Source organism: Danio rerio, chromosome 10, assembly GCF_049306965.1.
Source record: "Danio rerio strain Tuebingen ecotype United States chromosome 10, GRCz12tu, whole genome shotgun sequence".
Classification (NCBI taxonomy): domain Eukaryota; kingdom Metazoa; phylum Chordata; class Actinopteri; order Cypriniformes; family Danionidae; genus Danio; species Danio rerio.
In genome coordinates this window covers 15,424,684-15,441,372 of record NC_133185.1, presented here as the reverse complement: position 1 = coordinate 15,441,372, position 16,689 = coordinate 15,424,684, and the positions used below count along the sequence as shown (strand labels likewise).

Below are 16,689 nucleotides of genomic sequence, written 5' to 3'. Positions count from 1 at the left end.
ACCTGATAAACACTCACCTTCTTCTTTTACGTAATCATTGTATACTTATCAAGCAATACTAAACATTTTGGTTAAATGTATACAGTATATTTTACTGTAGTAGAACACACAATGTAATTACAAAAGCTAAGCTGCCATTTGTGGTCTAAAATGAAATCATACACAGACATTACCTAATGGCAGATGAAATGAACAAACTGTCACAAGAACAGTGCAGTTCATCTGATTACAATTTATATACATATTAACCTACAGTAAATGTAATGAGTACTTTTCTTTTTTTGTTCAGATCTCATTCGCTGTGCTCTGTCAGCAGAGTCTTTATGTGACTATGGCCTGGTTGTTTGTTCTGTGCTTTTGTTATGCAGTGTGGGTGTGATTTTTGTCCCACACACACATTCTAGATTGTTTTTAAACGTAGCCTTGGTGAGAGGTATTTGGACGTCACAACTGACTAAATGACTGAAGCACAACCAAAACAAGCTTTTTAAATCCTGAATTCAAAGTGTTAAAGAGTCATTGAAGCATTTGTTTTGTAAGCAATATTAGTTATGCATTTATTATTAATAAAACATAATATAATAAAACATTTAGAATTTTACATTTGTGTCAAATATATATTTTTCAGTTATTAAGTCAATTGAACATAATTTTATTCAATTACAGAATTATTGATAGAATGCAAGTACTTTGGGAAGTTTGCTCTGATGATGACAGTAATGGTAAAGTCATTCATTCATTCATTCATTCATTCATTCATTCATTCATTCATTTTCTTTTCCGCTAAGTCCCTTTATTAAACCGGGGTCGCCACAGCGGAATGAATCTGCATGTTATCCAGCAAATTTTTATGCAGCGGATGTCCTTCCAGCCGCAACCCATGTCTGGGAAACATTCACACACATTCATTCACACTCATACTCTACAGACAAATTAGCTTACCCAATTAACCTGTACCGCATGTCTTTGGACTGTGGGGGAAACCGGAGCACCCGGAGGAAACCCATGCAAATGCAGGGAGAACATGCAAACTCCACACAGAAACGCCAACAGACCCAGCCGAGGCTCAAACCAGGGACCTTCTAGCTGTGAGGCGACAGCACTACCTACTGTGCCACTGCATCGCTAATGGTAAAATCATCAGCTGAAATGGAACCATTCAAGTGCTAAAACTATATATAAGTCCTACATTCATTAATTTTCTTTTCGGCTTAGTTCCTCTATTAAACCGGGATTAATACAGGGAAATATCCACACACACTCGTTTACACACACACACACACACACACTATGGCCAATTTAGCTTAATCAATTCACCTATACCGCATTTCTTTTGACTTTGGGGGAAACCGGAGCACCTGGGAGAAACCCACACGAACACAAGGTGAATGTGCAAACTCCACACAGAGATGCCAACTGACCCAGCAGAGGCTTGAACCAGCAACCATCTGGCTGTAAGGTGACAGTACTACCTACTGTGCCACCGTGTCACCATATATCAGAGGGGTGATACAGTGGTTCAGTGGTTAGCACTTTTGATTCACAGCTAGAAGGTCGCTGGTTTGAGTCCCTACTGGGTCAGTTTGCATTCCTATGTGGAGTTTGCACATTCTCCGTGTTTGTGTGGGATTCCCCCAGGCGCTCCGGTTTCCTCCACAGTCAAAAGACATGCGGTATGGGTGAAGTGATTAAGCTAAATTGGCTGTAGTGTGTATGTGTGTAAAAGCATGTGTGTATGTGTGTGTGTTGCAGCTGGAAGGGCATCCACAGTGTAAAACATATGACGAATAAGTTGCCGTTTCATTTTGCTGTGGTGACCCTTGACGAATAAAGTGACTAAGCCAAAGGAAAACGAATGAATAAATAATTTCAGGAGCAATTAGAAACCCATGTTTAGTTTTTGTTTCGTTTTTGGTTGAACAGTGAATTGAATATGATACCTACAGTTTATTATTTTTTGGACCTTAAATGTTCCGTATTAGGTAGAAGGTTTTATTATACTCAAAATATACCAAAAAGATCAAATTCAGGTCCACACACATTTTATTTATACTAAATATTACTAGGTATACTATAACAATTAATATACTAAACAATTACGTTTTTATAGATGATTACATTTATATACATATGCCAACAGTCAAATTTTTTTTTTTGCTGCTTGTTCAAATTAAAGTGAGCTGAAATAAAACAATGCCTTAAAATTTTATTCATTTATTTTTTGGTTTATTTGGGAAAACAATTGATTTATGTTCGATTCACTTCAATTTGTTAACTTGTGTTGGGACAGCATGCATTCATTGTGTGGAACCCTACATTTTTACAGTGTAAATGTAAAACTTAATTGAGGGTAGTTTTAAAGTATACTATAGCACACTTGAATAAACTTCTACTTTGTAAAGTTATTTATCGATAAACTAAAATAAATTTTAAATGTTTTTTTTTAAACATTGAACACACACACACACACACAAAATTACTAGATAGCATTTTTTGTTGCATCAAATTAACCTCATTGGTACTTTTAACTTAAATTGCATTGCAATTTGACGTAAAACAGCTTGTATGACGAACTAAGTTAGAAACAAAATCGACTTAGTTTTACAACGTTTAAATAACCAAATTTAAATACACTAAGCAGTAGCGAAAAGTAGGAGTGACGTTGGTTCTCCGTCAAGCGTTGTTAAACTAATCTTAACCTGTAAGTAACAGGAAGTATTCTATAGAAAGTCAGTCTGACAGAAGGCCGGGGTTTACAGCATTTAAGCAGATTACCCTTTCTTTCCTAGTTCACTGTCACAGGTCACACACTTTCACACACACTTGACTCAATTGCGGAGTGCGGACTGTGTGTTTTCCACCCTGACTCACCGTCTGTGTTGATTCACTGTCGGGTTTGGGCGTTGACGGAGCTCCGCCCGGGGGAAGGGCGCTTTTGGAGCCGCGGGGTGCGTCAAGATCTTTAGGACTGTGTTTCCAAAAGCGGCCACATATTCACAGAGAACCTCATTCTGCCGGACACACGCAGCTGGAGACATGGACATCTACCTGCTTCTCTTGGTGTCTTTTCTCCCTTTGTTTCACTTGAGCAGAGCTGACCAGCCTCTGGAGGAGGCGGTAGTTGTAGCAAGTAAGTGGTAACATTAGGGGCCGTATTTGTTTTATTAGGCTAATTAAATGTCTTATTCTACATTTCTGTAGACTGTCAGGAGTTGCGTCGATGTTTGCAGCAGCTATTGTACAATATAGAATAGATGATATTACCATAAGTTACTTTTTATTATTTTCATTTTATAATTTTAGTCGTTATATTTATAACATCTGTTTTTTTTAGCGCGTGCCAGATTTTTTCTTATATTTGTTATTTTATTGATCTTATTGTATAGGCTTTGGTAGTTATGTTATAATTTAGTTGTGTAGTTATAGTAAATTTAGTATAATTTAGTACTAAGTTATCTTACATCACGTTAAACAAGCTGAATTATTTTTTTGTAAGATTAAGATTTATTTTATTTTAAAACATTTATTTTATCATTTCTTATTTTTAATAAAAATTGTTTAGTTGATTTAGCTTTAATGTATTTATGTGTTTATATATGTTCTTTAATCATTATGTTGATGTTTTTTATGGCTCTATAGCTAGTTTTCATTATTTTATTGACTTTAATTTTAGATATGTTAGTAACTAGAATTAAACAGTGTAACTAGTTATGTTAGTCAATAACAATATTTTATTGATTTCAATTCTAGTTATTTTTTAATTGAAAATTTAAAAATTTTTCTCGACAACTAGGTATTTAAATAATGGTTTTAACATTTTGCATGATATATTTATTTTTTCATTAACATTTTTTGTTAATTTTGTTGTTCTTGTCATCTTTATTCTTGAAATATTTGTGCATCTGTAGTATAGTAGAGGAAACTGTGGTTTAACATGCTAACCATAGAAAAAAAAAGCTATTAAAAAATGTACATAATTTGAGAATTTTTTTTTCTTTTCATAAACCCATTGCTGATTCATGTCATGAAGAGCAAGTGCTGTGATTAACATTCTGTCTCTGTGTCTCTCAGGAAATGTGGAGCTGCTTGGTGGATGGACTGATGCCAATCCGGACAGAGAAGATGTTCAAGACGCAGCGAAAGAAGCTGTAGAGCAATTTAACAGCAAGCCCAGAGCAAAGAAATACTTCAAACTCATTAAGATCACATCAGCTAGCACTCAGGTACAGCTTTCATGGGTTCTTACAGTTCACGTGTGCTTTAAATGTATTTTAATCACATTAAATAACACACTTTTCTGTACAGGTTACAAATAGGATAAACTACAAAATAGAGGCCATTATTGGAAAAACGAAATGCCACAAATCGGAAGGTGTAAACATTGAGACTTGTCTCATGGCAAAAAAGGTATATTTAATTATTTATTATTATAATTATTATTATTTCAGAATTTAGTTTTTATTAACCTATGAGATTTAAATTGTTAAAAATATATAGAATTTCTATGATTTAATAAAGATTTGATTGATTGTTTGTTTGCGTTTCTTTGCATCCATGCAAAAACTACATATGTATCAAAGAGGAAAATGGGGTTATTTGTAACTGTTTAACATTTCTTCCTAGTTTAAAATAAAAAAGCTATAACTTTGCAAAAACAAACACAATGTTTGCCATGTTTTCAGACATTATACATTTTTAGACAAAAAATACCAAAGTTTTAACTGCAGAAGAGTTAAGAAATTAATAATTGACGGAATATCCCTCAAAACATTTATAAAACATTTGTCATTTTCTTAAAAAAAATTAATTAAAGAAACATGCCTTACCCAATACATTGTTTCCCAATATATTGTTTTATATATATATATATATATATATATATATATATATATATATATATATATATATATATATATATATATATATATATATATATATATATAAAACAGTATGTCTAATAATATTTGTTTTATTTCGGCTAGAAGGAAAGCCGTTAAAAAAATTAAAAACATTTTAAAGTCAAAATTATTAGCCCCTTTTAGCTATATTTTTTCGACAGTCTACAGAACAACCCACCTTTATACAATAACTTGCCTAATTACCCTAGCCTGCCTAGTTAACCTAATTAACCTAGCTCAGCCTTTAAATATCACTTTAATCTGTATAGAAGTGTCTTGAAAAATATCTAGTAAAACATAAGTTTTAATAACTAATAACTGATTTATTTTATCTTTGCCACGATGGCAGTAAATAATATTTTACTAGATGTTTTTTTTTAAGACACTTCTATACAGCTTAATGTGACATTTAAAGGCTTAACTAGGTTAATTAGCTAAAGTAGGCAAGGTAGGGTAAATATGCAAACTTTTGTATTGCGTTGGTTTGTTCTGTAGACTATCGAAAAAAATATAGCTTACCTGAATATATATTAGAGCATCTTTATATATGACTTTTACCATAAATGATGATTGGGAAATATGTCAAAATGTTATTATTTTTACAATAGCGTTTAATTTGATTGTTTTTCTATGTATATAGTTACTTTTGTCAATTTAATTAGGTACAGACACTGTACTTGACCCATGTGCATAAAATTGTTGTTGCGATGTTTTTAATTTTTTTTTTTTAAATGACACTTGTAATTTAATAAAATATTTATTTCATTGTATTTTTTTCAGCAACTGACATGCAAGTTTGAGGTCACCATGGACCCAATGAATGATGACCATGAGGTGCACAAAATGATCTGCAAAAGATCCGCTTGAATTTCACTTTAACAACAAATTGATACTGTATAGTTTTGCACTTTTGGATATTGATGACCCATTGTTTTGCTAGCATTTTTGTGATATATCCAGTAGCTTCTGTATAATTTTTGTAAGATTATACAACATGGATTGAAATAATCTTCTTTTAAAAGCAATTTAATATTTTGTTTAGAACCCACTTTTATTTATTTTTTAATAAAATGTCTTCAGATTCATGAAGTGACATCAGTATTCCTAAACTATTAAAAAACAAGTTACGTAATGACTTAATTATAAGTGATTTTATGTGCTGCATTTTGCCCAGAATAAACTGACAGACATTTTCCAGAAAGCTACAGTAAGCCTAATGGAATTTTTTCCCCAAACCACAGATCAAATACAGCAACAGAGCACGACAGTAGTTATTTCACAAACAAACTGCAACTCAAATACCAGCATTTTATTTGGTCTCTCACAAGATAAATAGTTTAATTACAGTTCCATTATGCAAAATCTATTTTACATTATTTACACTCACACCACAAACATAATAGTGTAAAGCTATGTCCTGCATGCACTTTTCTTTTTTTTTTTTTTTTACTGTTTCTCATTCGTGGTTGATCTCACATGGAAAACTGTTTCCCACTGCCAAGACTTCTTTATACAGTCGTCTCGGTTTTAACTGGCATTTTTTTCCTCAAGCACTGCAACAAGAGACTCCTTTCCTTCTGGTATCTGTGTAACAAAATAAATTATATAGTGATTAAGTCTTTTATGGAAAAATCATAAAAAGAAGTAATTGCCACAATCATGTTGTAAGTGCTGTGGACTATAGATGTGACATTAACAAATTGGATATAATATTTTGGGGATTTTATTTAAAAAAAAACATTTTGCTAGGAATGTCGTTGTAGTATGTTGGTAGTGGGCTGGTTTAGACACTAAAAGGTAGTAGGAGTGGTCGAAAAAAAAAAAAACATGCATCATGAGTCTTTCTCTAATTATTCTGAATCGATTTTCAAACATGTTTAGAATCACCAAAGGAAGCAGTGGTTACTGTGCAGAATGGATAACGATTATAAAGGAATCAGGTTGTGTTCTGCAAATGCAGACTGTAAAAGTGTTGCCAATGAATGCAATCTGTTCTACTACATTTTTTGTTAGTTCTATGTGACTCTGAACTAAAAGCAATTTACAATCTTCTGAAAATATTGGTTCAGGTTCAAGAGAAGAAAGACACTCATAAAAGTCAAAAACCACTAGGGTGTGAGAAAATAGTGCAGGCATTTTCAGATTTGGGTGAAAATTCCTTTTAATGAGTAAATCACAGAATCATTAATTCAAATTATTTATTCAACACATTAATTTAGTTAAAAAGCAAGTGAACATCTCAGATGAATCACTGATCTAATTTGTTCTAAAACAGATACATACAAGAAGGAATTTCTGCAACTTTGTTCTGAGACACAAATGTTTTTCTCTGGCTTTGTTGGAACTTTTTGTTTGTATATAAGCTTGTGTAATGTTACTGAATTATATTGTGTATTATAATCTTTAAAATCAATAGAGGAATTTCTTTGGCAGTAATAACTTGACTTATTGGCTCACTTAAGCAATACTGTAGGCTTCACCACACTCTCAAGATGCTTTTATATACAATTTATTTATTTTTTTAAGTGAATGACTGTGAAAGTAAAAGTTGTAAAAAGACAACAACACACCCTTAGACTTACTTTGCTTTTATCCTTTGTATCTCCAGATTCTCTTGCTCTTCCAGTTTCTGCAGGATAACCTTCAAAATGGGCATTTCTAAATTGAGGTACTGAGCTACCTGTTAAATCAATGCAATGGCCCGTTAGTTTTGCTTATTTGAGTAAAATACACTTTCTGTAATACCTGAAGAGCTAGACTTACATCAAGACTAATTTCCTCTTCGTCTGTATCCATGAGGAACATCTTCATAATGAAGTTTGATGGTCCTTGTAGAACACGCTCCCACAAGGGCAGGTCTGAACTGCTCAACCTTCTCTTCTCTATAAAAGATGGATATAATAATCAGAAATGTGACTGAAAACTTTGGGCGTGTTCACATTCGTAGTTCACTCCACATAACTTGTACATTTAGTCCTGGAACACTTGGCATTCACAGCTTTTGGTTTCATTAAAGGGGTCATGAACTTTCATGAATAAATTTAATCATTTTATTTAGGCTTAGTCCCTTATTTATCAAGAATCGCCTTAGCGGAATGAACCACTAACTATTCCAACATATGTCTTTACGCAGCCGATGCCCTTCCAGCCACAAACCAATACTAATAAAGCAGCCTTATAATATATAGTTTTTTCAATGAATGTTTATTTCTATTCTATTTACATAAATAATAAAATGCCATGACAATATTTAAAAACTTGGAACATTCCAGCAAATCAAATAAATAGCAAAGTTCAGTTCAGTTTAATTTAGGTCATTGTAATGCAAATATAACTGCTGAAGGCTGATCCACTGAAGAGCAACTCCACCTAAGCACAGCTCCAGCCCCAACCAAGCAAATCAAAGGTGACAGTGGCAAGGAATCAAATCTTTTGGCAGTTTTGAACAAACCTTGTAAGAAACTAAACTCAGACAGGGTGACCAATTCTCCTCTGGCTAAGCATCTTGAGTGTCAATGAGACACAATGAGTATCTGGTGTGGAGAAGGTGTAGGTCCAAATAAGTGATCAGAGTGGTGTTCAGTCTAGCTGACCCTTCGATTTTTGCTGGAATCTTATGCTATCAAGATTTTTGCATCAACAACAAACATCTTAATTTAGAAGTAATTGACTAGAGTAATCTCCTGTCCAGTTTTTGACCCTGCTCATGTATAAATAGGCTGATAGTTGCGATAGTTGCGAAACTGTTGCGATTGTGACTAAACAATTGCCCACTTGTTTCAAATCTATTTGAGTTTGTTGCTTCTGTTTGAGTACAAATGAAAATATATTAAAGAAAAAAATAAAATAAAAAATCAATTGACATCAGGCCCAGATTGGCTAATCGGGAAGACTGGAAGTATTCCCTGTGGGCCGGTCCTTTTTTTGGCAGCGGGGGGCAGTTGATAGCAAAAAAGCACAAAGGTGGCACTGAAAAGGCCAGAAATAAAATAAAAAAGCCGATTACATTTTTCACCAAAACAAGCGGCAGGAACGCTCTGGTTACTAAAGTAAATGCTATCAGTGAATTTACTTAATGCTATCAGTGACTTTACTTAATTCATGAATGGGGATTTCGTTTCAGAAAGCCAATCGTCAGAAAGAATATACAATGGGCCAATGAAATGCCAATGAATTGGCAGCGTAAGCTTGCGCACATGTGCCTTATTGCCAATTATCTCCGCATATAAGGACAGGTGAAGCAAGGACACGCCATCCTTTTAAGCTGAAGAGACTGAACTACAGCTAAGGAACAGTCATTATGGCGATGCTAAATAGCATTTCTGTTCCCCTCCTCGGGGAATGAGGGTTACTTTAGTAATTAGAGCGTTCCCCTTCGGAAGGGGAACTTTAATGTTATCAGTCAATTTACTTAATTCATGAATGGGGAAATCTCTGGAAAACGCCATAATGACTGCACCTTACTTTCGCCTCCGATGAGAGGATAGCCAGGCATAGCGTGAGCGCTTAGGCATCAAAGAGAGGTGCGGTCCTCCAACGTGATCCCTGGCCCTTACTTATCCCACTTCAAAGAAGTTTTACGGATTTAGATATATTTTTTTAGAAAGTCGTGTCTAGATAATTCTAGGAAAATACGACAGTACGTTGGGAAAGCGTGCAGTCCCGATAGGGAGGACGCTGTGGAGGCCATCTGCTACCCAATGGGGGAGATATGATGGCAAAAAATACATATGGACTAGCCCTGAAAGGGGGAGTACGCATATAATAAGATGGTTAGCGGAGAGGGAAGAAACGGGTCCGCCTGTGAGGGGGGACTACACCGTGGCTGAATAAGCATATGGGATCGCCTAGTGGGGATCACGCATAGCGGGCACCTACACCCAAAACTGGGGCTGACCAGCGGGCAGACCTAACTTAGTGAGCCAGCAAATGACTCTCCGCTGAGTCAGGGCTGGGGGCCTCAGAGGAATCTGCAGGCCTCACCTGACAGGGAACTTGACTGACAGATAAAAAGGCACAAGTATCTCCGTGTTAGGGAGAGTGGCGCAGCAAGCGTGTTTCAACACCTTCATGACTTATTTCCTCAATCACCAAGGGTTACCTAATACCCTTGAGGAAACCGGCTCCACTCGCAGATTGTAAAACCTTGCAAATGTATTAGGTGTCGCCCAGCCCGCAGCTCTACATATGTCTGTTAGAGAGGCGCCGCGTGCACGCGCCCAAGAGGATGCGATGCTCCGAGTGGAGTGCGCACGCACTCTCGGGGGACACGGCTCGCCTTGGCTCTGATAAGCGAGAGAAATGGCATCCACTATCCAGTGGGCCAACCTTTGTTTCGATACGGCACTTCCCTGCTGCCGACCGCCAGAACAGACGAAGAGCTGCTCAGATGATCTAAAGCTCTGAGTACGGTCCAGATAAATACGCAAAGCGCTAACTTTACAAAGTAAGGAAAGGGCTGGGTCTGCCTCCTCCGGGGGCAGCGCTTGCAGGCTCACTACCTGGTCTCTAAATGGTGTGGTAGGAACCTTGGGCACATATCCCTGGCGGGGTCACAGGATAATGTTAGAGTAATCCGGCCCAAATTACAGGCACGAGTCACTGACTGAAAATGCCTCCAGGTCCCCGACCCTCTTAATAGATGCCAACACGACCAGCAGAGCTGTCTTCAAGGACAGAGATCTTAAAGGTAATGATTCAAGTGGCTAAAAGGGATCAGTACGCAAGCTTGTGAGAACGAGGGTGAGATCCCAAGAGGGCATGAGAGGGGGGCCTTCCCACGGTGCTGCCAGCCACCGTGTCATGATGAGCGGAGATGTCAGCCACGTAAACCTCGAGTGTGGAGGGCGACAGCCTGCTCTCCAGCTTCTCCCGAAGGAAAGAAAGCACAATGCTGATCTGGCAATTTCGGGGGTCTTCGCACCATTCAGTGAATAGACTCCAGTTCAGGGCATAGGCGCACCTCGTGGAGGGGGCTCTAGCCTGAGTGATGGTATTTACCACCGCAATCGGTAATTTACCTAAGTCTTCCTCGTGTCTAAGGACCACACGTGGAGGTTCCAAAGATCAGGGCGAGGGTGCCAGATGGTGCCCTGTCCCTGAGAGAGTAGGTCCTCTCTCAAAGGGATCTGCCAGTGGAGGGTCGTTGCGAGTAGGGAGAGCTCTGACATCCAGGTCCGGTTGGGCCAGAGGGGCGAAACCAGCAAAACCTGTTCCTCGTCCTCCCTGACCTTGTACATTAACTGTGCAAGCAGGCTCACTGGTGGAAGTGTAGTTAAGGCCAGCTGTAGGCCATTGCATCTGTGCCGAGAGAGCCCTCGATCAGGGAAAAAAACAACTGGCAATGAGCGTTCTCGGGAGAAGCAAACAGATCGATCTGGGCTTCCCCGAATCGCGCCCATATAAGCTGAACAGACTCGGGGTGGAGTCTCCATTCTCCAGGACGTAAGGGCTGGCGTGAGAGCGCATCGGCTGCACGGTTGAGCTTGCCTGGAATGTGAATGGCTTTTAGTGATTTCAGCCGCGGAAGACTCCAGAGGAGCAGACGGTGGGCAAGCTGAGACATGCGGGGAGAGCGAATACCCCCATACAGTTCATATACGCCACCGCCGCCGTGCTGTCCGTCCTGACCAGCACATGTTGCTGCTTCAGCACGAGAAAAAAATGTTGGAGAGCGAGGAACACTGCCAACAGTTCCATGCGATTGATATGCCAATGCAACTGGGTTTCTTTCCACAGGCCCGCAGCTGCATGCCCGCAGCACACAGCCCCCCAGCCCGTGTTGGAAGCATCTGTTGAGACAACAACATGACTGGACGCCTGTCCTAGAGGCACTCCAGCCTGTAGGAACGAGGGGTCATTCCAAGGGCTGAGGGCGTGGCGACACAGCGCAGTAACAGAGACTTGGTGTGTGCCCGCGTGCCATGCGCGTCTGGGGACTTGATCGTGAAGCCAGTGCTGGAATGGTCTCATATGTAATAATCTGAGTGGCGTGACAGCAGCTGCGGATGCCATATGCCCCAGGAGCCTCTGAAATAATTTCAGTGGGACCACTATTTTGCTGTCGAGCTCTCTCAGACAGTTCAGCATCAGCTGAGCGGGCTCTCCGGAGAGGCGCACTGTCATGGTGACCGAGTCCAGCTCCAACCCGAGAAAAGAGATTCTCTGCACGGGGCGACTTTGCTCTTTTCTCCGTTGACCTGAAACCCCAACAGGTGGAGGTGCCGGAGCACCATGTCTCTGTACATAATCAATTGCTCGATTGCATCCTTTGCCAGGAGGACAGCAATCTCCTCTTGCAAGACAGGGGCGGACAGGGGGCTGACCCTTGTGAAATACACACCCGTGAACTTGGGGAGCCGTTTCGCGAACTGGATTGCATAACCAAGTCTGATTGTGCATATGAGCCACCACGAAGGGCTGGCCGCGCTAACCAGGCAGGCAGAGCCCTCGCTAATGGACTCATTGCAACAATCGCTGACGTACCAGCAGTGGGGCAGCACAGAGTGGGTGTGCTGATCCGAAAAAGCGCGAGGGTCCCGCGGAAGAGCTGGAGGTGAGCGATTTGGTCTCACTCCGCACCCTAACTCCGGAGAGGGGGCTTGAGGAGTGGGGGAAAGGAGACCGTCCCCCCAGTGCTCGTGAGCCACTGGCGAAGTGCACAGAGCCTGCGAGCTGGAAAGCAGAGCATCCCGGACTGGCAGGGTTCGTGCTCTCACATCCGGGGAAGCGGAAAAGTGCTCTTATATTGATGTTTTCGTGGCACTGAAAAGTACCGTTGGAATTTGGGCCCCGCCCTCCAGCGGGGAAAGAGCAAATTTCCTCTTCTCCGTATGACCTGTCTCAGGGACGCTTCGCGGTCCATTTACCGGACTTAACGGTGCACTGGGCAGGGGGGGCTGTCTGCTTCCGAGGTGCACGACGCGCTCGGTTCGCGGACGCCCTCGGCGAGGAGCAGCAGATGTGGATGGTTCGGCGGGCGGAGCGGGCTTACGGTCCCGCCGATAGATGACATTGCCCATCGCATCCAACTGCTCTCTCACCGCCTTGAACTGCTGGGTGAATTCACAGACGGTGTCGCAGAACAGGCCAGCCTGGGATATGGGGGAGTCAAGAAAGCGAACTTTGTCAATTTCGCGCATATCAGCCAGGTTTAGCCAGAGTTGGCGCTCCTGGACCACTAGTGTGGACATTGTCCTCCCCAACGAACACGCAGGGAACTTAGTGGCCCGAAGAGCATAGTCAGTTGCGGTGCGAAGCTCGTGTAACAAGCCTAGGTTGGAACCACCCTCATGCAGCTCGACCAGCACCTGCGCTTGGTAGCGCTGGTAGGTGGCCATCTCGTGCAAGGCGGAAGCAGCCTGGCCCGCAGCCTTGTAAGCTCTGGCTCTGAGGGAGGCAGATAACCTACAGGCTTTGATGAGGCGGAGCCCGCCAAGAAGGCGGATTCACTTCATACCCCCTGGCCGCTCTGCCGTCAAGAGTAGTTAGGGCGGAGGAAACGCAGCACGGGCAGAGAAAGGTGCCCTCCAAGACTGTGTGAGCCTACTGTGCACCTCCGGGAAGAAGGGGACGAGAGGCTTCGAAGGCTTCGCCCTCTGGTCCTCTACGTAGCACCCATCTAGTCGGTCCGGCCGCGGAGCTGGGGGATAAACCATCTCCAACCCCACGACCGAAGCAGCCTGGGAAAGCACAGCTAACATGTCCGTTTCAGGATCCGTCTTGATAGCGCTTACCTGCCCGGAGGGGGCGAGCGGGTCTAGATCATCATCGGACAATGAAAGCCCACCCTCCGATGTTGCAGTGGATGTCTGGTCTCCGGTGTCATCGAGCGTAAGGGCTACCATCTGGTTAGACAGATCGCTTCCCTCGCCCGAAGCTTGGATGGAGCGCTTGGAGGAGCGGGAGGTCCGCGGGTCCGTGGGCGGCGTATTATCTCCTGCTGAAACCCTCAGATCTGCCCAAGTGCCCGCTGCAGTGCAGGGGACGGCTGGGGTGGTTCGCCTCTTTACAAGGGCTAGCCGCGATCTCAATAGCGCAACAGTCATGGCATCGCAGTGACGACATGAACTGCCCGCAAGCACTGCATTAACATGTTGGACCCCCAAGCAAGCAACGCAGTGATCCTGCCCATCATCCATATATATAGGATATAAATATGAATGATTAAAATTTTATAAAACATATTAATTTCTACCCTACATGAATTTAAAAACCGCTGCCTTTACTTTCTTCATCTGGGGAGGCTTTTTCAGTTCATTCAATTTGCTTTTGTAAAATGTTATTATTATTAGCAGTATTATTTATTATATCCATATTTATATTTGTTTTATTAAAAACAAGCTTAGATTTGTCCACCTAGGTTTTAGACAATATGGGGCATAGCAGGTGTATTTGGAAATAACTCAGTATTTTGACCACACTTCGTTATTATTGTTCATTTATTAGTTTGCTGGAAATTATAACTAAATTTAGAAAAAGTTTAGATACAAATATTTGCGCTTAACAAACTAAATTAATTATTTATAGGCTAATTGATATCTGTGCGTTAAGGTTTTCCTATTCACAAGAGCAAAAGGGAAAGTGAACTTACTTTACGTCATGTAAATAGCAAATGCGCTTATGGCGCGACGCAGGTGGCTCTTAAAGGGAATTGGAGATGAGACTCTAATTGGTTTATTCTCAAAAAAACTCATTAAGAAAATAAACTCAACCCTTTTAGACCATGCGCCACAGCGCAAAGCGGATTTTCCCATGCTTATAGTAGAAAATATGAATTATGACACGCCCTGAATGCGTTTGCGCTCTGCGCTTTCCGTTTTGCGCATGGACCGACAAAATAGAGCCCGATAAGTTAACGATAATTTAGTTAGGAGCATTGCAAAACAATGATGTCTGCAAACCACCGTTTATGTATTGAACTTTTTTTCTGTACTGTAGCTCTTCAGCAGCAGCAGCCTCTAGTCTAGTTTGCAGCTAACAGTGAAAAGCCAGGCTCTGTAACATTACCAAGCACTAATCATGAGCCTAACACACTAGAATGAGCAGGAAGGATTGTCATTTAGTGAATATAATAATCTGAATAATAATATTAATATTAATAAATATTACACCTGCTCAATGAAAAATGTGAGACAATTAATGAAATCAGATGATTCACTTCATTAATAAATCTGACTTAACTTGATCAGAACGCTAAAAAGGGGGAAAACATATGAAGCCATAATTAGAAAGTAATACTGTGATTAAAAAGTCTGGCAGATAACAGTGCAATACTTGTTTCATTCTTTTTTTTTTTTTTTTTTGTCTTTAAGGACTGGGTATCTGTAAAGAATTTTGCACAGAATATAAGAAAAAAAAAAAGGCATGATATTGTCATTAGAAAATCCAATAGAATTAATTTTAATACTTATCTTATACATATAGCTTAATCTATATTTATATTCATTTGATACTTTTTGGGTTTGGATACACTCTAAAAAATGTAGGGTTCCACACAATTCATTCATATTACCCCAACACAAATTCATTTAGTTACCTTAACACTTTCAACAAATTTCTGTAGAGTAAACATAAAACAAGTTGTCCTAATGAAATCTCAAGAATTGTGTTGTTTTAGCTCATTTTAATTAAGTAGTTTGAACAAGCATAATACCCTAAAAGCATGTACACATTTTGTTTTGTATATTTTCTGGTTTGGTCTTAATAATGGTGGTGTCAATGATTGAGCTTTTTTTTTCAGCTTTTGTATGATTTGGAATAAAGTGAGGGTTCTACATACCTCCAGTTTGATGAATGCAGTAGAGGGAAAATTCATTTGGACTGTTTTCTACCTGCAAAAAGAAAATTAAATGGAACTGTAAACTCTGTGGTTCTTATGTATCGAACCTTCAGTAATAATACATGTACCTACTTTAAATTTGTGTAGCAGTTGTGTAATGACCTCTTGTGTCGTCATCCTGCTGTTAATGTGCACATTTGTGGTTGCTCCAAATGATGGTGTGAAAACAGATGTCTACAATAACAAAATGACTCAGAGAATTATAAAAAAAAACAATAACAAAGTCATCGAAAAAAAAAATCAGGAAAAATGGTGTGTTCAGAATTTAAACATTTTTTTAAAATTTTCTTTTAAATTCTACAGAAAAAAGGAAGTAATAGGTTAGGAAGTTTATTTATTTACGTTTTATTTACTCCAAATTGTTTTTATTGTTTACTTTAATACAGTTTGTTTAGTTATATTTTATGAATATAGATATTTTGTATCATAGGTGAATTCAGTAATTTAATAATTTCATTAAAGGACAAAATATATCAGCATATTACTTTTTTAAGAGTCACCAGAATTAATTGTATTGCCATAAGATAATTTAATAAAAATGTTATTTTTTATTTTTTATTATTTAACCATTATTTATCAGCAATCATTTATTTTACCATGTTGGATTGACCCACGAAAGGCAGTTGAAGCAAAAAGTATTTGTACATGTGTAACAAAAGTATAAAAACATATGAAGAGTTCAGATGCAAAACCCTCTAGTTTCATCTGACCTCTTTTCTTGTAAATGAGCGTTTTCTATCAGGCTCTTCTGATTAGGTTCAGAAGTTTCATTCAATAGATAATGAAAAGGTTATTAGCTAGCAAATAAAATTGCTTTTTTTTCATAAATGTCAGTTTAGACAACTCCTTGGTTTTTAACAAGGTGAATTTTCTTTTGAGTCAAAACCAGCTAAATCCACTTGTGTTTTTTTGTAGAAACCTCTAAATCCACCTACTGGGACAAGAAAGTGT

General features: G+C 39.4%; 2 protein-coding genes across 4 annotated transcripts in view; one reads left to right on the top strand and one right to left on the bottom strand.

Moving 5' to 3' along the window:
• Nucleotides 1-2,815: 2,815 nt before the first annotated feature.
• si:busm1-57f23.1 lies at nt 2,816-6,030 on the top strand. Its single transcript, NM_001004512.2, is given in 4 exon segments — nt 2,816-3,130; nt 4,072-4,223; nt 4,306-4,407; nt 5,679-6,030. Coding segments are annotated over 4 exon segments (435 nt in total). The 5' UTR covers nt 2,816-3,036; the 3' UTR covers nt 5,766-6,030.
• Nucleotides 6,031-6,192: 162 nt separating this feature from the next.
• The window catches only part of rassf6 (Ras association domain family member 6), a 60,126-nt gene continuing 49,629 nt past the window's right edge, over nt 6,193-16,689 (bottom strand). For all 3 annotated transcript variants that reach the window (XM_073914164.1, XM_009305186.4, NM_001045339.1), the window contains 5 exons: nt 15,811-15,912; nt 15,679-15,730; nt 7,662-7,780; nt 7,481-7,578; nt 6,193-6,482 (listed from right to left, as the gene is read on the bottom strand). In XM_073914164.1, the coding sequence (XP_073770265.1) occupies nt 6,407-6,482; nt 7,481-7,578; nt 7,662-7,780; nt 15,679-15,730; nt 15,811-15,912 (447 nt within the window). In that variant the 3' untranslated portion in view covers nt 6,193-6,406. The remainder of the gene's footprint in view (nt 6,483-7,480; nt 7,579-7,661; nt 7,781-15,678; nt 15,731-15,810; nt 15,913-16,689) is intronic.